Source organism: Mytilus trossulus, chromosome 8 (assembly GCF_036588685.1).
Source record: "Mytilus trossulus isolate FHL-02 chromosome 8, PNRI_Mtr1.1.1.hap1, whole genome shotgun sequence".
NCBI classification, from domain to species: Eukaryota; Metazoa; Mollusca; class Bivalvia; order Mytilida; family Mytilidae; genus Mytilus; species Mytilus trossulus.
The window spans coordinates 4,806,585-4,832,070 of NC_086380.1; the positions used below are offsets into that span (position 1 = coordinate 4,806,585).

Sequence of the window (25,486 nt, forward strand, 5' to 3'; positions counted from 1 at the left end):
AGAGTTTGACGAGAACTGATAATGATGGTGGAAACACGTGTGGTTATTTTGCTTGCTAAAAAACTCTATGTATACGAAATGCCTACATGTGTCCAGTATTGACAGTCATTTATTTAATCTTGAATAATACTGTTATCGTTGAATAAGGTTAATATCATTGTGAGTTTTGCTTAAAACAAGGCAAAATATGTGTTGTCAACAAACCTTGGATTGACCTATGAAAACAATTTTTAGAAACATGGCGCAATACACATTATTTACATTCAAGAATTTGACATTTAAAACTGCTCACATAGTTGTAGACATACTCTTTATGAGAAGGCAATTAACACACAATTTTTCCTGTAAAAAAAAAGTCCAGAAGTTTCAGTTTGTATTGATAAACTGTTGAAAGCAGAGTTGTCTCCACCTGAAACATAAAATACCTTCATGTCCATGGACTTGTTTCGATCTATTGAAAACACAGTATCAACAACACATATTTGCTCGTTTTTATACATTTATACATTGACAGTGGGTCTTCTCATCAATAGAAACAAGTGACTATGATCAGGTCCCCAGCACAAGAGGCTATGAATGCTATTTACTGTTGGGCGTCAAATGGTTATTTTTCTGCTATGGTTGGCATCTAATTGTTTAACATTTTACCATGATGAATCAAAATATTGTCAGAGATTTCAAATCCTTATTCTTAATGTTAGTTTTGGAAGAAAATTAACCTGACGCATCTATTCTAAATCAGTCAATATTTTTTTCCATTTTTAAAGAAGTGCACAATTTAGCCGTCCTACACCAAAAAACGCTTTTCACATAATTTATAAAAGAAAATTACCTTTATTCGTCATGAAAGAGGGACAAAAGATATCAAAGGGACAGTCAAACTCATAAATCTAAAACAAACTGACAACGCCATGGCTAAAAATGAAAAAGACAAACAGAAAAACAATAGTACACATGACACAACATAGAAAACTAAAGAATTAACAACACGAACCTCACCAAAAACTAGGGGTGATCTCAGGTGCTCCGGAAGGGTAAGCAGATCCTGCTCCACATGCGGCACCAGTCGTGTTGCTTATGTGATTACAAATCCGGTAAATAGTCTAATTCGGTAGGTCAAATTCATGAAAGGGAAGGGGATTGTAGTTACGACGTAAGGAACATATCCGATATCATTTGTGAAACGGTTATTCCATATCGGTCAACCAACTGGTGATGGCGTCCGTAAAATTTACGAAGGGATGATTTCAACTTCACCATTTTGAACTCTTGGTTTAATAGCTTCCTTGTGAGCAGTAACCCTCTATCAAGAAAATCATGATAGGAAATGCAAGCAGGGGAATTTCGTATCAATTGGGAGATATGTACCCTGTATGCAGGTGCTGCTGGAATGTTGCTACTTAGAAATGGAAAGTTCACAATTGGAAAGCTGAAATCATCTCTTTTGTCGTAAAGTTTTGTCTTCAACCGACCCTCATTGTCAATTTCTAGATGTAAGTCAAGATATGAAGCCGACTTAACTGTATCTGTAGTATCCTTTATCTCCAATTCTATGGGATAGATGGGATCCACATAGTCACCAAATTTTGAATTGTTTAGTGAAAGTAGGGTTAAAGGTATACCCATGACGACCCTTTCACTATACCATGCTGTTATTAATCTGATTTTCAATGGTTCATGACATGTCTTCTGAATGGATCTACATGGGATTAGTTCATCTACTGCTTGGATTTTTCTAGCATTCCACAGGGTCAATTCTGACTATTGTAAATTCAGAAATTATTGCGAGGTTTTTATTATCGCAAATAATGCGACTAAGTTGTAAACGCAATAATTAAAACTCGCATTTTGTAATATTTTAACTGAATTGAGCATGACTTTTCTCAAAATCGTAAAAATTAAAATCGCATTCAAGTGTAAAATGACAGAATCGCAATAATAAATGCACGCAATAATTTCTGAATTTACAGTAATTCACAAATGGCTATAAGTGTGCTTGTTCTATGTTGGTACAAAATATTTTCAGAGGTTTCTAGCTATATATGACGATTTTATGGCAAAATTGTGTCTTTAAATTTTGCATGATCTAAAGAGGAACGTTATTACATTCTTTAATTATAAAATAAACAATACATATTTTTTTGATTATGTTTTGAGATACAACTATCAATTGTCGAATGAAATTTTGGTTAAACCATTAAATAATAATTGCCTCCTGAAAGAAGTGTTTAATGGACCATTGCTAAATGTGGACAGAGGATTTTCAATAAAAAATAAAATCACAAAAATATGGTAATCAGAGGAAAATTCAAAATGGGAAGTCCCTTATCTAATGGCAAAATCAAAACCTCAAACAAATTAAATGAATAGATAACAACTGTTATTTCTGACTTGGTACACACATTTTTGTAGGTGAAAATGCTGTATTAAACCTGGTTTCCTAGCTAGCTTAACCTTTCAAATGTTTGACAGTCTTATAAAATACTTCTTTCTTTCAGGAAAAATTTCTAAAATGTCTGGTGTTCGACTTGTCGGAGCTGTGGCGGTTTCAACCATATCTTTGTTGGCTTTGATGTGGTATGTTCGACGCAAGAAACCTCAAAAGTCACCTTCAAAAAAGAGAAACATATCTGAAAATGCAGTCACAAAGGATAAAGAAGGAAATAATAGTTTGAGGCATATCTCATCGCAACCATTGATAGCTGAAACGAGTAATGAAACTGTATCAAATGAAGGCAATATAATAGATGATAAATTAGTTACAGAAATCGAACGTGAAATTGTAAGACAGGAGGAAATGATCCTTAAAAAGGAAACACAATTGAATACTACAAAAAATGATATCAGTTTACTAGAGAGAAGTGGTAACTTAAATGAAAACTTAAATGAAAAAAAACATCAGAATAAAAAGATTGAGAGCGTTCTCAAAACAAAAAAATCAGGGAATGCTTCACTACAACAAGATGACCTCATTTTGGCCGAGGTAGCCAACAACCTAAATAAATCCCCGACCATTACAGGCAGTAATGATGTCAGTGAAAGGAATGGTGCATATCAAAACTTTAACTTAACATCGGGTGAAAATGAGACAATCATCTCTGAGAACGTCTCGGTTCTAAATGAGGCTATGACTGCCTCAAGAATGAATGACATGAGTTTTGTCAACAAAACTGAAAGTGAAAGTAGAGAAGACAGGGTAGAACAAGAACTAATGAGTGAGCAGGATGTTCTCTCTGTGTCAACCATGGTGCCATTATTAGAGTCTACAAACCTTGATATCACTTGTTCTCAAGGACGAGATAATGACTCTGATGATGTTATCAAACCACAAACTTCAATCAAATTGGAGTCGTCAGTCTGTGAACATTCTCAAAACCTTCCGTCTTCAAATGGTAATGATCTGTCTCATTCGGAAGGAAAGAGATCAGTGCTTGACAATAAATCTTCCCGTAGAAACAGAAATGATTCAAACTGTTCAAGTCAAAGTGCCAGTCATGTGGAAGATCGGATTTCAGAAACGAGTAGTGAACGAACGAGTTCGCCCCTTAAAGATAGAAACTCAGTGTCTCCATCTAAAGAATCACAACATGGCGTTATTGAGAATGGTGTCCAGAGTTCAGACACATCCAACTGTGATAGTGTAAGAATAAAAATAATTACTTGTCAACTTAACAACTTAATTTTGGTATTTTTTTGATTTTTTTTTTTTTAATAAATTCTCTTTTTGAAGTATGGAAATTTTTGCAAGGGATTAATTTTCACTTTTACCGAGAAATTTTGTGAGTATAGTCTCACATTTTATAAAGTTGATGGTCTCTAAGGAATATGAGAATCAGTAAATAGAAAAACGTAAAAATTAAACTGAGCAAAGTGGGTAGATCTTTAACAAATAAAATTTAAACAAATTCCCCAAAGTCAGGAATTGAAAAAAAATATTCTATCTCTCACCTGTTGTAATTGTAATAATGTGGATTTAATTGTTTGAGCAGTCTTAAATTACACTTAAGAAACAATTTGGACAGAAAAAAACATACAAAAATAAACTTCAGACATCTTACTGTGCTATAAAAATTTAAATATTTTGCAATGTTAAATTGACAGTGGAAACAGGGAATGTGTCAAAGAGTCATTTTATAGTCTGCAATCAAAATACAATATTCCATTTTGTGAAAAAGATACATGTAATTTCTGAATTTTAAAAAGTTATAGTATTAACTTTTCCAACTGGGTATATGTATTTGCAGATTTGTACATATTTTTAAATGCTGTTTTTTTCGTCACCCCTTTTTTTAGGCCTCCATTGACAGTGACCGAGGCAGTAATGGTTATCCAACACCTAAAGTTATAGATGATAAAACAAAGCTGTCATACAAGTGTAACTTTCCAACAGAGCTCTGTGGAAGATTGATAGGAAAATTTGGAAAAAATATCAATTTTATAAAAGAGAAAACTTTTGCCAATGTGGCTTTGAGTACAAATCCTTTCACTCCAGCCTTTCAGCTCTGCTCTATAGAAGGTAAATTATCCACCAATGTGGCTTTGAGTACAAATCCTTTCACTCCAGCCTTTCAGCTCTGTTCTATAGAAGGTAAATTATTCAATTTTATATTGAATACTATGAGTTCATTATTATTTGTTGGTAAAAATGAACCATTTCAGGTTCACCTGACAAAAGATTTTGACCACTTTTTAAACACTTAAGTGTCTTATTTCATTTGAATCAATTAGTTTATGTGAAAGATTTGAACTGATTTAGTCAATAAAATCGATCCGATTCAAGCTGAAATATGAAAAATCAACCAAATATGCAGAAAAATGTCACTTTTCAGATGGTTTTTGTCAAAAATAAAAGTGGCCGCATCCGTGTTCATCCTCAACCTTTATATATATATGTTATGTATTATTATAAAATACAACTTCCATTTCAATATCAAGGATGAACATGAATGCGGCCACTTTCGTTTTACACGAAAACTGTCTGAAATTTAACTGAAATGCTAGAATTTTGAAGAATTCAGTAATTTAGCATGACTTTAAGGTGCCAGTACCTGATATAATATGTTCACTGTATTGTCAAAAATAGCAAATATTCATGTAGCAGAAGCACTCTACTGTTCAATAAATAACTAAAAGTTTACATTTTATTAATTTTGTAAAACTGCTATATTTTGAGGCCAAAAGGGGCTCTTACTGGACCTACTCCTTTAGAAAACAATCTACATGTACATACAGTCTACAGATCTATATTTGCAATAATAAAAATCTGACAATCATTTCTGAGTTTACAGCTTGAAACTATTAAAGACTAAGAGTTCATGTATCAAAGAAAATGTTAAAAAAAAATGTCTGAAAACCATAGACTTGTTTACTTATGTTTGTGGAATTATCTTTTCTGATTAATTCACCTTTATTCACTTGAACTGTTCGGGGAAAGTAATATCCATGATATCGAGAAAAGAACTGTCAATCATACGCAATATTGTTAATATATGTTACTAGGTACACAGACACAGATAGATGATGCCTTGGCCATGATAAGTAAGCGGTTCCCAGAGGTGGATCTTAGACCAGTAGATGTGCCATCATTGAATGAACCCCAGCCTGTAGTATCTAATCCTCTCCTTATGCCAGAGTTAATGCAGGTAATACCAGGCATTACACAGGTAAATTCTTTTCCTTATTTTATTTGGGGTCAGCAAGATTACCTGGTTTCAATGCAGAATTTCAAACAGTGGTTTATATCAATGGTAACTTTTATTTGGAGTTGTAAAATAGTAAATTTGGGTCCTTTTATAGCTTTTTGTTCGGTGTGAGCCAAGGATCCGTGTTGAAGGCTGTATATTGACCTATAATGGTTTACTTTTACGAATTGTTATTTGGATGGAGAGTTGTCTCATTGGCACTCACACCACATCTCTCTATATCTAAACACATAAAAAAATGATTTTTCTTCCATTGGTGAAATTTCTGCATTGAATACTTGCCTATATTTGTCTTAGAGGTGAAGGTGAGTTCATTGACCATAAGATTGTCCTCTTCCTATTGGTATGCATGTAGTTGTTGAAGATCATTCCATTCCCCAAACATTCAGTACTAAATTAAAAAAATCGCACCAATAGATATTTTTTTATTTTGTCAAGTTTTATCTGCAGTTTAAACCTCATTGCTTTCCTAAATGTAAGGAATTTCAAAAAACTAAGAAAAAAATAAATATTAAAGACTTAAATTAAGCCTTCAATTGGAAAGATATGATATTAACAATTGAAATAGTTTCCACTGAATATCAACTTCTATTTTATATATGATTTCATTGGAATAGGTCCTTAATTCAACCTTGTGGGATGCTAAAAAAAGGGGAATTTATATTTGGAATAAGTATTTAAACATCATAAGTAACTTGTTACAAGCAGTCTTTGAACATTCTTTGGAATACAAAAAAAGGAGTAATATTTGCATGTAGACCATAATTTAGAAGAGGGGATGGTCAATTAACACATCAATAATCAGATATCTTGTTAACAGTTTTAAAGTGTAATGTCTTTATAATGCTTCAATTTTATTCATAAATTTAATGTGCTAGCTAGATAATGTGTGAATTAAGTACTGTGACTGTGTCTTGTATTTTATCTAATCCGTGTATATAGAATTATTATAATTTAGGTTGTAAAGTTAAAATAATAATCTTTTCCTATATTTCGTAAAAAAACAAAAGTCTCAAGAAATTTCTTTAAAGATGTTTTCTCCTCTGTTTCAAAATAATGAGCCCTCCATAAGACTGTTATAAATTGATAGTATATAAATAACAGAACTTCATAAGCAGGAAAAAATATAAGTGTATATACTTTTATTTGAGATATAATCAATTGGAAATTTTGGAGTAGATGATTCTCTAGATTTTTCATCCATTCATCATTGGCACCTTTTTTTTTTTCAAGTCCCAAATATAACAAGGATTTTTTTTTAAGTTTCAGAAATGTCTTTTGAAACTATATGTATTAAAATTATGAAAAGAAAATTAAGGGTAGGCGGGTAATATTTTAATTGGCTCCATAGGGATAAAATTAGAGGTACTAAGGCGGGCAATATTTTAATTGGCTCCATAGGGATAAAATTAGAGGTGGGCACGCAATGTTTTAATTGGCTCCATAGGGATAAAATTAGAGGTGGGCACGCAATGTTTTAATTGGCTCCATAGGAATTAAACTAGAGGAAGGCGGGCAATATTGTGATTGGCTCCATAGGAAGAAAACTAGAGGATTCTGAATGTCTTACAAAAGTCAAAAGAAAGTTTAGTGAACATCCTTAAACATTTCATCTTGTAACTTATTATTGTAGATCTTGCATCTTATATAATTCTAATCAGTACATTATAAGGTTAATAGATAATTTTGGACATTCTCAATATTTCAAAAGATTTTTGCTATCAGGATAGACATACTATTGATTTTATTATGAAGAAGATTTAGACATTTATCAGACTAATAACATGAATAAGGGGTTATAAAGAGCTGCCTGATGGTCATAACAAACAAAATCTCTCTGAACAATAAAATAACTTTTTCATAAAAACTGAATGTTCAAAATTTTGTTTTTAATCAGTCAGATAAATGCGTAGACATAATATCAAGTACTGTAGATGGTAAAAGTTTTTATTATGTATTTTTTCAGTTGAACCTTCCTGAAGGAGTTTAAAGTTTTTGTTAGGTATTTTTTCAGTTAAACCTAGCTGAAGGAGTTTAAAGTTTTTGTTTGGTATTTTTTCAGTTAAACCTTCCTGAAGGAGTTTAAAGTTTTTGTTTGGTATTTTTTCAGTTGAACTTCCTGAAGGAGTTTAAAGTTTTTGTTTGGTATTTTTTCAGTTAAACCTTCCTGAAGGAGTTTACAGTTTTTGTTTGGTATTTTATCAGTTAAACCTTCCTGAAGGAGTTTAAAGTTTTTTGTTTGGTATTTTTTCAGTTAAACCTTCCTGAAGGAGTTTAAAGGTTTTTGTTTGGTATTTTTTCAGTTAAACCTTCCTGAAGGAGTTTAAAGTTTTTGTTTGGGTTTTTTCAGTTAAACCTTCCTGAAGGAGTTTAAAGTTTTTGTTTGGTATTTTTTCAGTTAAACCTTCCTGAAGGAGTTTAAAGTTTTTGTTTGGTATTTTTTCAGTTAAACCTTCCTGAAGGAGTTTAAAGTTTTTGTTTGGTATTTTTTCAGTTAAACCTTCCTGAAGGAGTTTAAAGTTTTTGTTTGGTATTTTTTCAGTTGAACTTCCTGAAGGAGTTTAAAGTTTTTGTTGGGTATTTTTTCCGTTGAACTTCCTGAAGGAGTTTACAGTTTTTGTTTGGTTTTTTTCAGTTAAACCTTCCTGAAGGAGTTTACAGTTTTTGTTTGGTATTTTATCAGTTAAACCTTCCTGAAGGAGTTTAAAGTTTTTTGTTTGGTATTTTTTCAGTTAAACCTTCCTGAAGGAGTTTAAAGGTTTTTGTTTGGTATTTTTTCAGTTAAACCTTCCTGAAGGAGTTTAAAGTTTTTGTTTGGTATTTTTTCAGTTAAACCTTCCTGAAGCAGTTTAAAGTTTTTGTTTGGTATTTTTTCAGTTAAACCTTCCTGAAGGAGTTTAAAGTTTTTGTTTGGTATTTTTTCAGTTAAACCTTCCTGAAGGAGTTTAAAGTTTTTGTTTGGTATTTTTTCAGTTAAACCTTCCTGAAGGAGTTTAAAGTTTTTGTTTGGTATTTTTTCAGTTGAACTTCCTGAAGGAGTTTAAAGTTTTTGTTGGGTATTTTTTCAGTTAAACCTTCCTGAAGGAGTTTAAAGTTTTTGTTTGTTTTTTTTCAGTTAAACCTTCCTGAAGGAGTTTACAGTTTTTGTTTGGTATTTTATCAGTTAAACCTTCCTGAAGGAGTTTACAGTTTTTTGTTTGGTATTTTTTCAGTTAAACCTTCCTGAAGGAGTTTCTGTAGACGTTGTAGTATCCAGTATTGTTGATGCTGGACATATCTTCATGCAGCAGCCTACTCACCCATCATTCCCATCACTAGAGAGGTTGAACCAGTTCATGAATTCCTGTTACACACAAGATGGCATAGTGCCACAGCTACCAAGGCCTTTAGAGGGTATATAAAATACTTTATTTCTCATAGAACCACAATTTCATAGTTGTAGAGAACATATACAAAAATAACTATATTAAGAACAATTATTACACACATGTATGAAAAATATGATGAAATAGACTTGGAGGACTGAATTTCACAATTATTACTTTGATAAATGTATGTAGTTTTTCTAATATTACAATATTTGATGAGTTAAATAGTTGATTAAATTTAAAGATATCAGGGTTTACCCAACAGTATTTCTGTAAAAAAAATCTCTTAATTCAAATGTTCCACATTATATAATGCAATGGTACTCGTCACCAATGTCGTTTGAGTGACACTATCAGCACTATTTTAGTTTTAATGCTGTTTTAACATGGCAAATCTTTAGTTTTTAAGTTTGTTAGGAACAGGCATGAATTTAATCTTAAGATTGTTTTGTTATCTGTGGTCCTTACTTGAACTTGGTGGGGTGGTTGGACATCAAAGCTCACTTACATAGAAAGCATAGATTAGGACCAGCAACTGTACATAATACATGAATTTTCTAGTAAAGGCTGTTTCAGATTTAAACGCTGGGGAGGGATCGTGGATGCATTCAAATTCACAAATTGTGAGAGATTGCACTTTCTTATGATTGATTCTACGTTTATATTATCATGATGATGCTTGGATTGGTTTTAAAAAAGTACCTTAAGTAAACATTGAATTTTTATTTTGTTCAAGGCTCATTACAAAACTTAAAATTATATTATATTTTCAGTGGGTGTTATATGTGCTGCACCTATAATGGAGGGGTGGTACCGATCACAAGTCACAGCTGTTTATGAGGGTCCTGATGAATGTGATATCAAATATGTAGATTATGGCGGGTTTTCACGAGTTTCAGGATCTATATTGCGGCAGATAAGGTAATGTCTAGATTTACTTGTCAGGTGAATTCTTTATTGTCCAAATGACATGAGTAAAGGAGTAGGGCAACATTTCTTTGAAGCCTGTAGTCAGAAATCTTCACAAATAGATATAAGAAAATGTGGTGTGGGCCAATGAGACAACTCTCCATCCAAATAACAATTTAAAAAGTAAACCATTATTGGTCAATGTACAGCCTTCAACACAGAGCCTTGGCTCACACCAAACAACAAGCTATAAAGGGCCCCAAAATTTCTAGTGTAAAACCATTCAAACGGGAAACCTAACGGTCTAATCTATACAAAAAAACGAGAAACACGAATAAATTACATAAACATATGACAACTACTGTCTACATAAATGCAAAGTACAATATGCATTATTATCTATATAATATGTATATTTTTGGCTCATTACACAAATTAAAATTGGCAAGATTTTCTGAATGTTTCATAAATTATTACTATTTTTGGAAAATCTGATATAAGCTAAATCTGTCATTAGTTACTTTTCAGAATTAGTGAAAAATGTTTTTTTAAATTCTTTTGAGAATGTTATGTTACATAAATGTAAAACTATCAAGTATATTTATAATATTTATCATAGGGTACACTGTTCTTCCTTTAACCAAAGTTGAGTGTTGTTGTTTGAAAAAGAAAACAAAATATGGGGTAAAGATTGCATAAAATGCAATCAAAACTCTTATGGGACTGACTTGATATCAAAATCTTCCAAGAGTTACCACTACCTTTGAGATACACAATTCAAATCACAAAATAATGTTTGTCAAGAAAATAACATAACTTTTGCCAGTATCAATGATGTCATTAAAAATTGGAGTTATCTTCTTGCAACCAGAATTATAGTTGTACCAATGCTTTATAAAATGCAATATTTAATTTTACTTCCAACTGATAAATTAGAGCCATCTTTACCTTTTGGTGATTATGTTATTAATTCTAGCTGTCCTAGCTGTCTCCTGCTCTCTCTATGATTTTGTAATGTTTAGTTTATTTTGTAGGAGTGACTTCATGACATTACCATTCCAGGGTATTGAATGTTACATGGCTAACGTAACGCCCTTACAAGGTAAGTCATTCCAGGGTATTGAATGTTACATGGCTAACGTAATGCCCTTACAAGGTAAGTCATTCCAGGGTATTGAATGTTACATGGCTAACGTAATGCCCTTACAAGGTAAGTCATTCCAGGGTATTGAATGTTACATGGCTAACGTAATGTCCTTACAAGGTAAGTCATTCCAGGGTATTGAATGTTACATGGCTAACGTAATGCCCTTACAAAGTAAGTCATTCCAGGGTATTGAATGTTACATGGCTAACGTAATGCCCTTACAAGGTAAGTCATTCCAGGGTACTGAATGTTACATGGCTAACGTAATGCCCTTACAAGGTAAGTCATTCCAGGGTATTGAATGTTACATGGCTAACGTAATGCCCTTACAAAGTAAGTCATTCCAGGGTATTGAATGTTACATGGCTAACGTAATGCCCTTACAAGGTAAGTCATTCCAGGGTACTGAATGTTACATGGCTAACGTAATGCCCTTACAAAGTAAGTCATTCCAGGGTACTGAATGTTACATGGCTAACGTAATGCCCTTACAAAGTAAGTCATTCCAGGGTACTGAATGTTACATGGCTAAAGTAATGCCCTTACAATGTAAGTCATTCCAGGGTATTGAATGTTACATGGCTAAGGTAACTCCGTTACAAGGTAAGTCAGCTGGCAAGCAAGCTTACCAAAGATATGAACTTTACCTACACACTTAAGTAATTTTGCTGTAATTGCAAATTTTCAAAAATTTTGGTTCACAAGATACTTTTTATGATGCTCAATTTTGGTGGTGTAGAACTACTTTCATTGATGCAAAGGCACTTTCTGTCCTTTCTTTGACCTAAGATGAACAACATTTCCAGATTTTATAAAAGTTAAAATTGGTGAATTTACAGAAGATGATGACAATAGTTATAAACTTTTAAGTGGGAATTTTAAGCTAGTGATTTTTCTGGTCCAAACTTTGTTTACAGCGTACAATTCATCTGAAGGAGATCTTCAGATAAAAAAATGAACGAGTAAACCTGACAAACAGGTTCAGCCTAGAAATTAGACTGGTTACCTGCCACAGTACAGAGGAGGGGAGTTATTGAAGTTAAATGCTGCTAAGATTTCTGACCTAATCTGATTTTCTGTATGTTACCTAAAATAACATTGACCATATGTTGTTTCAGAAAGTAAAATGTACATGTGGATCACCTCAAAAGTTGCATAAAACAGTGCCTGAAATGGCCGGTCGCCCACTCGCCAGAGGCGACCACTTTTAAGTCAGGGCGATCAGAAGTTCTCAAAAGACAAGTAATTACTGGCCCAAATAAAAACCTTTGGGCGACTGCCCTACACTTCTGCTAAAATTCAAATCATCGTAATTTAAAAAATGATATTTAATCAGGTAAAGAATTCGAGGTTTTCCTGAGCTGCTCTCTCGTTAAAAATCAATGGAAGACAACTCTTGCTTAACTAGACATTTGGGACAACTCGGCCCATCAGAAACTCGTTCCCGGACAGTAAATTATGATTACTTAGCTTGTTATCGTCCTATAATCCGGTCCGTGTTGTTCCGGGTCGAGTTGTCTAATACTTTACTGAAACGTATTTGTAACGGACGTAGTGATTGGTCAAACTGAATACACGCGACCAATGATAACGAAGTTAGTAAATATAAAGGGGTCGTAATACGGCACAACTAAAATAAATATGGCCGAGTTGAAAAACGGATGGTCGTTTTTGAAAAGAAGTGGAGGGGAAGAGAAGAAGCCTTCAAAATATGCCAAGTAAGTAATATTTTCTCTTCAATTCTTCATTGTCTGCAATTTTACAGAGTGTCAATCAATCAAAATTTCGGAGTGAACTTTTTTCAGAAGGGGGGGGGGGGGGGGGGGGGGGCTGGTATGTTATGAGAAAATAGGCTGCATTTCTTAACACTGACAGGAATACTTTTTGATTATGTCAAATTTTCTGAAATTGGTCACAAATGTCTGAAATGGGGTAAGAGTTCTTACATTTTCTTCACATTTTTCTTTAAAGATATGAACAAAATAGAGGGAAAAGGAGGTTTCAAGAGTCTTGGAAGACAGGAAGACCTTGGCTGAAGGTATCTGCCGAGTCAATGAGCTGTACTTGGTGTACAGATGTTCACGAAGCACCAAATGAGTTTTGCTGGACGACAGCAAAAGTCGAGACACTTAAGTCCCACGAGTCCAGCAAAGCGCACATTAAAAGTGTTGGTGTTATTAAAGGGAGAACACTTGTTGCTAAAGGAGAGACAACAGAAGCTCAGAAAAGTATTGAGAGTTTGAACAAAGCTGTCATCAATAAATTATCAATCTTGTTCAAAACTGTGCATGCCTTGTGCTTAGCAGGAAGACCTTTTTCGGATTATGTTTGGATGTCGAAATTGGACAAGGCAAAAGGTCTTGATATTGGACAAACATACCTCAATTCAAATAGTGCAAAAGAATTTTCTAAATTCATTGCATTAACTGAACTAAACAAGATTGCTCAAATAATCCAGTCTTCTAAATTTGTTTCAATATTGTCAGATGGCAGCACCGATTGTAGTGTCACTGAAGTGGAAATTGTATACGCCAGGATTTGTAATGCTGGGGAAATTAAGGTAATTTGAAATAAAAAAAAATGTATCATTGCTTTAAGCAGGCTGTTTAAAAATGGTTTACTTTTTTAAAATTGTTATTTGGATGATCATGGAGAGGAGTTGTCTCATTGGCACTCACATACACCACATCTATTTATAAATAAGGCAATTAGCTTTATTGGGTTATATTGTTTCCAATTTTTATAATAGTGCATTTACAAAAATAAAATAAGACAATCGAACAACAGTTATATGACACAGAAAAAATAAAGAATGACTTATGATCATGTGTGTACTTCCAAACTGAATAATAGAAAAGGCAAACAAGACATGCAAGAACCTGTGAGATAAACTCATGTAGGATAGATGTATGGGGTCTGCGTTTTTGATATCTTAATTTAACAAACAATTTTGATGTGTGTTATAAAACTGCAAAATTTCAATTATTCCATTTATTATTGAGACCTAATCATATTGCAATTACAAATCCAAGTGTTTTTTTAGGTTTTTTTCCTTAATCCTGCTTATGTTGATAAAAGTGATGCGGATGGAATTATCGCAGCAATGATTAGATCTGTTGAAAAGGTTGGGGTCCCTTGGAAAGAATTTTTAAAGAAGCTTGTTGGCATGGGGAGTGATGGTGCATCTGTAATGCTTGGGAAGAATAATGGTGTAGCTGCAAAGCTTAGGTCATTGCAGCCGTCCATGGTAGCTGTCCACTGCTATGCTCACAAACTTGAGCTGGCATTCAAAGATGCCATAAAGCATGTGCCGCTAGACACCAAAGTGACAACATGCCTTTTACAAGGCCTGTATTATTTTTACCACAACAGTGCCCTTAACAGGTAATGACACCTACAAGCTTTTCTTATCTAGACTGAGTTAGGAAATTTATGCTTACAAAAGATGTCCAAAGTAATGAAAAATAATAATGATAAAAATAGTAAAATCATAATAGTAACAAATAAAATTAAGTTTATTGTTTGATCTTTGAATATACAAAAAATTTGATATTGATTTGAAACTATAGAATTACTTCACACTGTTTGTATAGTTTTATTAAGAAATATAAAGATCATGTAGTGAACTTACTTTTATTGATATTGTAGAGCCAACTTGAAAAGTTCTTTTAGGACATTAAACAAGAAAGTACTCCTTCCAACGAGAATCGGAGGAACAAGATGGGTTGGCCATCTCTTACGAGCCCTTGAAAATTTCTTGACTGGTTATGAAGCTGTCAAGCAACATCTTGAACAGGTAACTTAATTATGATAATATAGATCCCATGTAGATAATTAATGAAATTCAAAGTAAAATAGAAAACAATAATGTAAAATAAAAATATAAAAAATAATGTAAACCTGAAACTTAACTGCTTCTTACATTGTCTTATAGACATGCATTACACACATAGCTACTTTTTTGTTTTATTTTTTTAAACGTTAAGTATTATCTTCTTTCAATCATGTAGATATGCTCTCCTGATGCTGTTGAGAGGTCCTCTGCAAGCACAAGTGGGAAAGCCAAGGGTCTTCTAAAGCTTGTGAAGTCTAAGCATGTCATGTTGTACTGCTACTTCCTAGCAGACATAGCAACAATCCTCTTTAGGTTGTCTAAGGTCTTTCAAAGAAGAGAGTGCTGTGCCTCAGATATTTATGGAATGGTCGAAGAAACAAACAACTTAATTGATTTGTATAGTACAAAGTAAGTTAATATTCAAACCTTTATTTTAATATTAAATTTAAATATCATTCATTGTACATGTATGTTTCACTATCACAACATATACTGGAATGGTTTTCTAAAGGTGCACCTGAGGTTCTCACAGTTATGCTATTGTTTGTTGTTATGTGTGATTTTTGTTCCTGGGTTTGTCTTTGTCCGATGGCTCATCCTTCTGCCTGACTTAATGCTTTGATTGTCTACTATACCTTTTAGGGATGGACCCTTCCTCTTAAAAGGGAAACAGTCTTTGGGATTGACTCCTGATGAAGACATTGGACCAGTTCAACAGCGCAGAGGAGAATCATTCTCATCAGCACGACAAAAACTGATAGATGAGCTTAAAAAAAGTCTTCAAAGTCGATTTGAATGTGTTGCTGTGATCCAGGCCATGTCAATATGTAATTTTAGGTCTTGGCCTGTCCAAAGTGATGACAACAAAACTGAGATAGCAGGTTGAAGCCTGATTCATGCTGCATGTGATATCCAAGCTGTGTTGAATTGCTTATTTTAATTTGTTTTGTTATGTTTAGTTTTATTGTTAGAATTTTATAGTTTAAAACAAAATTATGTTTGTTCTTTGCTAGCTCAAGTTTTTCAGGGTAAAGGGGACACAACCTTAAATCCCCAAACCATTTTTTTACAAAAGTAACACCATATTTTGAGGTCCCAGACGGGACCCTACAATATTGTGTGTTTGACAGCATCCAGACTTATAATTCATAGTTGTTATACTTTATGCATGTCTAACATTTGTTTTTAATTTGTTTTCAGAGTTTCAGAATTTGTATTACTATAGCATTTTCTTCAATCTAAAAATTTATTACGATACTTACTTTTTATCTTTTAAATTTGTTTCTAGCCTCTACATTGATAATGATAGATTAAATGATATTGTTATACCATGAGCAGCAACGTTTAATTGTACAAATGCTTGAAACATTTCTGCATAATTTAACCATGAGTATATAAACATTATTTTGACATAGTTTTATTTTTTAAACAGATTTTGGTGATGGCAAGTTGAGTCAGTTGATTGATCACTTTGGTCCTTGTCTTGAGTCCATCAATACAGCTGAGGCTGTTTTTGAATGGAGTGCCATGAAAACTGCATTATACTCCAGGTAATGTTTAATAAAAATATTGATAAACAGGGTAAATCAAGAATTCAAACATGATGTTCTAATGTGCTTACAGGTTATTTTAATTTACCAAAAAACCCATATTACAGTGTTTGAATTGTCTTTTACAGTGATTTGGTTATCAAAAGCCTTACTTGGCAGAGGGTTAATGAGATGCACCTGGAAAACTATGGTAACATCTTGGCTATAATGGACCTTATCCTAACAATTCCTGGTAAATACTACTAATTGCATTTTATTTTTTATTTTAAAAAAAATCATTTATTTTAATTCTTCTCAACAGAAATATTTTAATGATTAACTGATTTGGTATTCAGGTATTTGGAAAATGAAATTTTATCTTGCATGTATATACATCAATTGACATTTCCCAAGTAATCAAAACATTTATTTTAAGTAGAAAGTAAAGACATAAAGGAAACTGTTTCACAATAAAAAAAAATAATAGACTACGAAAGGTAAAATTGTCTTAAATTAAATCTTTTGTTTTTAGGTTCATCATCTGAATGTGAGAGAGGTTTTCGTCAAATGAAATCTGTAAAGACAACTTTCAGATCTTCTTTAAATGAAGAGTCCTTAGCCAGCCAAATGACAATCAGGCTCCATTCACCACCCATAGAAAAGTAAGCTCTTTTGTTCTAAATCACTGTTTTACTGTTATTTTATTTGTTTTTTCAAATGAATTTTCTCCAATTATGTTTTGATTGTTTCATTAACAGGTTTGATCCTAAGCCAGCCATTCTCCTATGGAACAGTGGTGTCATAAGAAGACCCAATTTCAAGGATGTGGCACAGCAGGACAAAATAAAAGAGGCAACAGTCAATGTCACCAAGGAAACAACAGCAGCAATCAATGAACATTTAGCTGAAGTCCATGAGCCAATTCTAACTGAAGACATCGAGCCAGAGCCTCAGTATATAATATTAGGATGTGAAGATTCAGACTATTCTGATGACGAAGAATATAGTACAGAATCAGGTGTCTTCAGGGCCATGTGCAGAGAAGGACTGATTGAGGAATAGAAAATTATAATAATATTAAAATTATTGGTCTTTTTTTGTGTTTTTTCTTTACTTCTTACTACAAAAATTTGTCAAAAATATTTGGGCTTGCACTATATCATTTGGGCCAGTAATCCTGAAATTTTACTTGCCCAAAAATTTTTTTTCGGGCCAGCCTTCGGCTGGCCCTCATTTCAGGCACTGTAAAAGGATATATTTTGTCCTCAATATTGAAAATTAAATTTGAAACATTGAAATTACTCATTCTTGTGTATCATTAGTTTACAGAGGTATATAAGAAAGTAATATTATGCAAATGTTATATATGATATTATAGGTGGTTGTACTCTTTTATCTGTCAGCCTCTCTGGTCACATGATTAGTACAGATATTGTTAATATTACAGATGAGGAGTACTTTAGTTCTGAAGCAGCTGCAGTGTTAGAAGAGCTGACCCAAGGGAAGTTACTCCAGGCTCAGGTTGTGGGGAGAAATGATGATGGTATTGCTTACTGTCATATATACCAGATCAATGGAGATAAGGTAAGATTGAAACAAATAGAATAATGTCTGTGTCTAATGTCAGCAGTTGTATTTTACATCCAGCCAGTTACAAGACATAAAAAGTCTGTTAATTAGATTGCCATGAACTAATGCAGAATGTTAACAGATGTTAATAGCCAGCAGCAAATATTTATTGTAGGTTTAATATAACAAGTGAGAATTTGTTGTTCATATCAGTTACTATTATTTTAATTTTAGTTTCTTGTGTACAATTTGAAAATTAGTATGGCATTCATTATCACTGAACTAGTATATATTTGTTTAGGGGCCAGCTGAAGGACGCCTTTCGGTTGGGGGAATTTTCTTGCTACATTGAAGACCTGTTGGTGACCTTCTGCTGTTGGTTTTCTATGGTCGGGTTGTTGTCTCTTTGACACATTCCCCATTTCCATTCTCAATTTTATCTCTGTACTTGACCACAACTTTATAGATATATCAAAATTAACTCAAATATCCAAGTAAGTGTCTCATCTCCTCCAAAGATTGCTATTTAAGGATATTAACTTGTTGCATTCAATAAGAGTAATTTAAAAAAAAAAAAGTTGTTATACATCATTAAAGTGGCTATTTTTATATTTTGCAGGTTACATTTGTAAATAGAGAACTAGTCAACAGAGGGGTGGTGAGGTGGATAGAAATTCTGTCATGAGACTGCTGAAATCACAGCTTCAATCCTGCCAAACCTTGTGTTGTCATCATGTTTTTATCATCTTCCTAAGGAGGAGAGGTCAGAGACAGAATCATCAACTTGCTATGTGCTAAATAGTGGGGTAGCTACATGAGGGTATTTGTTTGGAATAGAACCAGTCACGTTTCTAAAAGGAATAACAAAATTCATCATAGTTCATTGAATGTCTAATGATTTTGTCCATGTGGGTGAAATTATTTAAGAAATACAATTTACCAGAACAATGTATGATTTCTGCTTAGAGCTTGAAGCTAATTTTGTCGATTGAGAAATTTCACAAAACTTACATTTAAAGATTGAATAAACCATACTGTTGATTTTTTTATGATAACTTTTCTATCGTAACTGTGAATTTCAATTTGAGCATTGAACATCTGTTTAGAAGTATTACTGTCAAACTTAGAATAGTGTAATTTGCATGACCTCATTTTACATGGTTTGCATTTAGTTGTCGTATATCATCTTACATTAGTTGTCTATTTAATTTTTAAAAGAGAGTGCTTTCAGATATACCTATTTTGGCTCATTTCTCAAGTGAAATACCTTTATTTTTGAATGACTACTGCATTTATTTTGTATAGCAATAATTCTTGCTTTTAAAATGGCGTTAGTTGTGAAATTTGCAAGTTGTGAACCCCCAATACTGCTATGTATCTATACAGTTCAGTTTTTGTACTGCATTTATAATACTATGAAAGATAAACAGGTTGTTGAATCAGATTGAAATGATATCATATATTATTTTTCAAATGAAAAAGTTGAGGTTAACACTGGACAAAGAAAAAGTCTGAGACATACTTAGAATTCTGCTTTTTATATGTGACAATAAGGAAGAATGCTATTGAAAGTACATTTTTTTCTAGATTTTTTTAGTTGATCAATCTTGAATTCTAAGAATATAACGTATACATGATATTGAAATTTAATTAAATTTAATCAGACTAAATTATTCAGTCAAGATTTGAAGAAAGTTTGAAGTTAGCTTTTTTTTAACAACAATGTGATATTTTTTACAAATATCTGGTTGAGTATTTATGAAATACTTTTATAAAGTTCATAAAGAATTAAACTAATATTTGTAATCGAAACATACAAAAATTGCCAAGATGAAGTTCTTTACAGCTCATCTGAAATCCTCTTAAACTACAAATACAACATAAACATCACATATTTTTTTCCCATGCCCAGGTTAATACTTCACATATAATTTATTTCTGGATTTAATTTGGGTATTTTTCTCTATAGCTGAAAAGTGATAATTTAATTGCTTTTTCTTCTAGTTCATATGAACTTAAAAGTTTGATGACTTCTGCTTTAATTGATAATATTTTATAAGCTGTCTTCCACTCCAATACAATTCAGTGACTTCTTAAAAAGAATGGCAATACAAATTTCCATAAAAATATGAAGATTTGTATAAATTGTGGTTGATTGTAATTTTTTTTTTAAAGACCCACACATAATTTTTCTATTGTTGTAATTTGATATAAATTTGAGTTTACTACTTTTTTACAGGGTATTTGTATTATTGTCCTATAAATATAATCAGAATTTTTTTTATACTCTTAAGAATTTTAAGTTACATTGTCAGATATGAATTATTTTCCCCACATATCATCTGAAAAAAGTCAATATCCTTGAAAAGCACTTTTATACTTTCAGTTTAGATACTATTAAAGATTTATATTATTATAGATTATCGTTGATTATCTCAACAAGATTGATTTTCTCGCTTGAGCTGGTACAGTGAAAGTGAGAAAAGCAATCGAGTTGAGATGACCAATGATAATCTGTTTATTGCTATTTTACCTATGACGACGTTGTCAATTTCAATGTCAATTTCGTTAGCAACGCCACGTGGCCTCCTTAGTTTCTAGCTATAATTTTTCCATCTCAAGCGAGAAGTATGTTATGAAAATTATCACAAAAAAAGATCACAGGGAAAATGCACAAAATAGCGATAATAGTAAATATCATTGAATAACACTTCAGATACTATTAGTGAAATTGAGAAAAGAAATAAGTTCAACTGTATCCTTTTCTCAGATAATTTTAAACAAATACTATTAGAATGATATCAGAGCTTAAATAAATGGTGTTATATTGGACTTTGTCAATTGTTTGAACATTTGTAATTTATCTTTATATCAGCCTTTGAATAAGACTCCTTTTTCCTTTATCCTTAATTGTTAGTCAGATCCCAAAGTAGCTATGATACTGATAGTGCTAGAATTTTAAAGCTTTTATTAGGAAAGAGAATTTTTCACTCCTGAGTTACTTTATTGGAAGCATTGGAAATGATTAACCTTATACACAATAGTATCAGACTTACTGACAAGTTGTTTAAAATTCCAATGGAAAATTTTTAAATTAAAGTTATCTCCCCATAACTAGAAAAATAACTCAAGTGTTTAATATGTGCCATCACCCTGTACAAATGTATTATAAAAATATCTGTTATTGTTGATACTTTAATGGAAGACAATTTTTTTGGATGCCTCTCACAAGGTCTCTCTATGTAAATGAATAAATAAAGTACTGATGATGTAAGACCCTCATGTTGAAAAAACTCATCTTGGATAAATACTGCTGTATATTTTAAACCTAACCATAGTGCTGTTTATATATTTGTGAGAATATTGTTGATGTATTTCGTAGAAAATTTAATATGGAAGTGAATGTGTTACTTTTAGGGAGATAAAAAGGCTTTTTACCCTTTATTGTGATAGCTAAAGAAACATTTAACACACACTTATTATTTTACACAAAGAAAGTTACATTCTATACACTGACAGTTACAAACAAGTTATATTTAGAAATGTTCATTTCTGATCTTTTCCATCAATTTTCTACAGTGATTTTTATTTGTTTTCATGTCAAGCTAGTTATGATATAGATAAATTTTATGGTTTGTAATTTATTAATTGAAGAAATTGTAAATTTGCTTTTTATACATGACAAATCCTATGTAAATTTTCATTGGATAATATTACCATTGAGGTAAAGATCTTCAAAATAAAACCTTTGAAAAAATTCAGCTGCCATTGTGATTGGAAACCCTAATTTTTTTAGGAGAAACATAAATTCTATATGCCATAAGTTTTCAGTTCATTGTGACTTTTAGTATTGCTCAAATTAATGGTTGCTTTAAATAATATTAGTACATACTTATCAATATCTTTTAAGAGGATGAAAATGAAGAGAATTACTTCCCTTTGGTTGATAAAACCGACAGTTGTTTGTATTGTAGTAAAATGTAACACAAGATGTTAGCTACATGTCAATGAAACCAATCAAAACAACAAAACCAAAAAAAAGACAGGCATATAGGCGCTAAGATTATGTAAAGTATGATTTAAATTGAAATAAATATTCAAATAGTTAAATTCCTTATTTTAATAATGGTCATGATGGTTGCCATAAGAAGTCTTTAGATTGGTTGTAAATAAATGTAATTGATAATCCTTAAAGTAGTGTTTAACATTACATTGTGTCCTCACTGTAAACTATAAGTTTTGATTGGCTGATCTTTAAAATATTTGTTGATAAAACCCATAAGTCTTGATTATTTAATGATTTATTTTTTGTTAATTTTTTAGAACAGTTGTTAATGTGTTTCTTTGTATATTTTGTTTTATGTGGTTTTTTTCAGTGAGAGAACATTAGATTTTGCTTGTGTATAAAAGGAGAGTGCTGTATTTTTTACTTGGTTTTTCATTTAGTTCTTTTTTTGAATTACTTAATTTTGGTTGTAAAATTTTCTTTTTATTTTGTATTCGTATGAAGAGAAATATTGATTACTTAAGATATATATATAGTTTATATGATTAGTTTCATGAGTTTTATTTTTTATCCTATCAACTTTTGTAGGTTATGGAATGCTAGCTTGGAAAATTATTTTCAAATTTCAATTCATAATTAAGGAACTCCTGTTATCAAAAATTGCCTAGCACCCCTAATTTTTTTAAAAGGTTAAGAGGCTGTCCAAGTAAATATCAGGCTAATCCTATGATTTAGATTAATTTGTAAATTAACTTTAGCAAAGAAAATACATAACTTTTTCTCACTGAATTTTTGGTTCCAATGCAATGTTTATATCATACAAAGGATATGTATGTCAAAAGATATTTTTGAATCTTAAAGTAGATGGCTCAGAAATTGATTTTAAAGTTCACTAACAACGCAACACAATTTTGTACAAAAATGAAGAGTTATCTCCCCTTTTTAATGAATTTTCAGTGCTTTCTATGTATTTTTTTTCTCTTTATTTGTTGCAGTTAATAAAAAAAAACTAAATTTTATTTTGAGAAAGAATGAATTTGTGATATGAAATAGATGAACAAATTTTAAAAACAAAATATGTCATGTGCCATACACTACCTGGTTTTTCCATGGACACCCTCTTAAAGATTGTAATTAATGGCAGGTTAACAGATACATATTTTACATAATTTATGTTTATGGTAATGTAACAGTTGTTTGAATTGTTTTATGCTTAAAATCAAAACAAATTTTTATAAAATTTACATATGTATCAGTTGTTGATAACAGTTGCTGAAAGTTTTTAAGAAATCCAAACACGACATCACAATTATATTCTTATCCAGTGCCCTAACGTTTGTTACGTTCATTTTGATTGGACAAATCCAAGCACAGACGTCATGTAAATTATTTTACATCATTTTCTTTCAGTTACTTAGGAACTAATATATCAGTGTTTCATTTGAAGATTTGAAGTTTCACGTCTCTAAATGATTCTTGCAAATAAAAAAATAAAAAACTTTTATCAGAGTTTTGTAGAACAAATCTTCAAATTAACGTCTCCATCTTATATTATGTCAAGCATAATCTTTTTTTTTACTTTTTTTATATCCATCATAACAGAATCGTTGGACTTTTCTGTCCTGAAACATCAGGGTTTCACTGTATCACACTTACAGAAGGGGTACTCATTTTTTACCTGAAATATCAGGGTTTCACTGTATCACATTCACTTGTTAATTATTAAGGATTGTTGTGTTATTCTAACATAAAGTGTAGTGCCATGAATTTATCAACATTTAAATGTTTTTTTAGGGGGGGGATAAATAGATTTTAAAGATGCCATGTTTTGTATAATAAGTATATACCAGAGCTAACACTGTACAGGAATTTTAAAAGATTTTCTTTAAAACTTGTGCATCATTTGTATATTTAACAAGACTGTATTTATCACTTATCTAGTTAGAAAGATTTGAGATGTAAACAAACATGATGGTCTTTGCTCATTGTTGACAGTTAATTTCTGTGTAATTGGTCTCTTAGAACTGTTGTTTCATTTGAAATTATACCACATCTTCTTTTTTATATTTACACAATAATAAATACTTACTTACCTACCTACCTATCTAGGTACCCATGTGTTTTTACATTAATGGCACACACATTTAATTGTATGGCTGAATTTGATTCATTTAACCAGAATATGGCTAGTTTTGATCTCTGTTTTAATCATTGAATGTTATCTTATCTTAGCATTGTATCAATATTAGTGTTTAAGTTACATATATGCTTTTTGTTGAATGTAGTTAGACACCATCTTAACTGGGCATTCATCTACACATGTATATGGCCACCATTTTGAATTTTTTGCTTGTTTTATCAGTAGTTTTTACATATTTTTTTTAAATATTTAAATTTTGGGAGAGAAAAAACAATTCAGAAATGCACTTGCTGAAATATTGTATCTATAATATTCTTATTTTTAAAATTAAAAACATTCTACAGGTATTGACTTATTCATCAAAGAAGTGAACAGTTTATATAAAAATGGCTCCCTTACATATTGTGTTTTCTTTATTACTATTATTAAATTTTGATTCCATATTTCTTTAAATTGGTGACCTACCATGTCTAGAATTATTTTGTAAATGTACATATATACTTTAAACTAAATAAAAAAAAGTTGGTTCTGGGATTGGGGTAAGTGTGTTAATATAATTGTCTATCTACCTTAAAATTGGAAAAAAAATGATAATGATAACTGTGCCACTCTAAGGTTTTAGATTGACCCTGAAATTTAAAAAATGACAAGTTAACTTTTGAACTTAATCAAATCAAATTTCATTTGGATTAAAAAAAAAAAATCCTCTTCCAAAAAAAATACAAAGATCTGACAACACTCTATTCTACCTTCAGTTTTTATGTCTCTTGAAGATCCTCTGGTTTTATCATAATGATACATACTTTCTAGAATTTGAAGGCTGACATTTCATTGGCTGATGTAATATTAGCAGAACAGAAAGAAAAACCAGAGTTTTGTCAGATCATTGTAACAAATGCAAAGACATTGTATCTGTATTTTTATCATATGGCTCAAATCTTTCTTCAATTCTAGAAAAAGCTAGTTCTTTTCACCTTTTACATAAAAATTCCGCTATCAAAACAAATTTTATTTAGCCCTAGGGAACAAATAGAGAGAAGTACAATTGTATATAAAATAGCATGTACATGTGTAGTGTGGAACAAACACTTATATTTTGGTAGTATGTTAAGATTAGTAACATAATTGTTATTCATTACTATTAGATGTGATAATTGTGTATTTAATTGTACAGAATGTTTTGAGTGGATGAACATTTACCAAAATCATGTTAGTGAGAACAATATTTTTGAATTTAGCTTTTCATTACCTATATGTACAATAAATTGTGTTCAAGTCTTA

The 25,486-nt window shown here is 31.5% G+C and overlaps 3 protein-coding genes across 5 annotated transcripts; all 3 read left to right on the top strand.

Moving 5' to 3' along the window:
* LOC134728156 (A-kinase anchor protein 1, mitochondrial-like) lies at nt 1-25,486 on the top strand. Of its 3 annotated transcripts, none has more exons than XM_063592633.1 (9): nt 1-159; nt 2,499-3,640; nt 4,294-4,516; nt 5,500-5,663; nt 8,915-9,095; nt 9,844-9,991; nt 11,014-11,081; nt 17,938-18,074; nt 18,679-25,486. In XM_063592633.1, the coding sequence occupies exons 2-9, from the start codon at nt 2,513-2,515 to the stop codon at nt 18,742-18,744; spliced, it is 2,115 nt and encodes a 704-aa protein (XP_063448703.1). In that variant the 5' UTR covers nt 1-159; nt 2,499-2,512; the 3' UTR covers nt 18,745-25,486. The 3 variants fall into 3 exon arrangements, with proteins under 3 accessions (XP_063448703.1, XP_063448702.1, XP_063448704.1); XM_063592632.1 differs by having other exon boundaries at nt 1-147; XM_063592634.1 differs by having other exon boundaries at nt 1-147; nt 5,500-5,642.
* LOC134681457 (zinc finger protein 862-like) lies at nt 12,550-16,497 on the top strand. Its single transcript, XM_063541092.1, has 6 exons — nt 12,550-12,844; nt 13,098-13,686; nt 14,170-14,510; nt 14,775-14,922; nt 15,137-15,369; nt 16,394-16,497. Exons 1-6 carry the CDS (start codon nt 12,768-12,770, stop codon nt 16,401-16,403), a joined length of 1,398 nt encoding a protein of 465 aa, XP_063397162.1. The 5' UTR covers nt 12,550-12,767; the 3' UTR covers nt 16,404-16,497.
* Nucleotides 15,319-17,584, top strand: LOC134728155 (zinc finger protein 862-like). Its single transcript, XM_063592631.1, has 4 exons — nt 15,319-16,511; nt 16,640-16,743; nt 17,023-17,152; nt 17,249-17,584. Exons 1-4 carry the CDS (start codon nt 16,489-16,491, stop codon nt 17,550-17,552), a joined length of 561 nt encoding a protein of 186 aa, XP_063448701.1. The 5' UTR covers nt 15,319-16,488; the 3' UTR covers nt 17,553-17,584.

Bases quoted from the DNA above. Each gene is read 5' to 3' on its own strand.
- LOC134728156 (XM_063592633.1), top strand. From the start codon at position 2,513: ATGTCTGGTGTTCGACTTGTCGGAGCTGTGGCGGTTTCAACCATATCT. The intron at 9,992-11,013 runs GTAATGTCTAGA...TTTATTTTGTAG, and splicing joins TCTATATTGCGGCAGATAAG to GAGTGACTTCATGACATTAC. The intron at 11,082-17,937 runs GTAAGTCATTCC...TTAATATTACAG, and splicing joins TAACGTAACGCCCTTACAAG to ATGAGGAGTACTTTAGTTCT.
- LOC134681457 (XM_063541092.1), top strand. From the start codon at position 12,768: ATGGCCGAGTTGAAAAACGGATGGTCGTTTTTGAAAAGAAGTGGAGGG. The intron at 12,845-13,097 runs GTAAGTAATATT...TTTTCTTTAAAG, and splicing joins AAGCCTTCAAAATATGCCAA to ATATGAACAAAATAGAGGGA. The intron at 14,511-14,774 runs GTAATGACACCT...TTGATATTGTAG, and splicing joins CACAACAGTGCCCTTAACAG to AGCCAACTTGAAAAGTTCTT.
- LOC134728155 (XM_063592631.1), top strand. From the start codon at position 16,489: ATGAAAACTGCATTATACTCCAG. The intron at 16,512-16,639 runs GTAATGTTTAAT...TGTCTTTTACAG, and splicing joins AAAACTGCATTATACTCCAG to TGATTTGGTTATCAAAAGCC. The intron at 16,744-17,022 runs GTAAATACTACT...TTTTGTTTTTAG, and splicing joins CCTTATCCTAACAATTCCTG to GTTCATCATCTGAATGTGAG.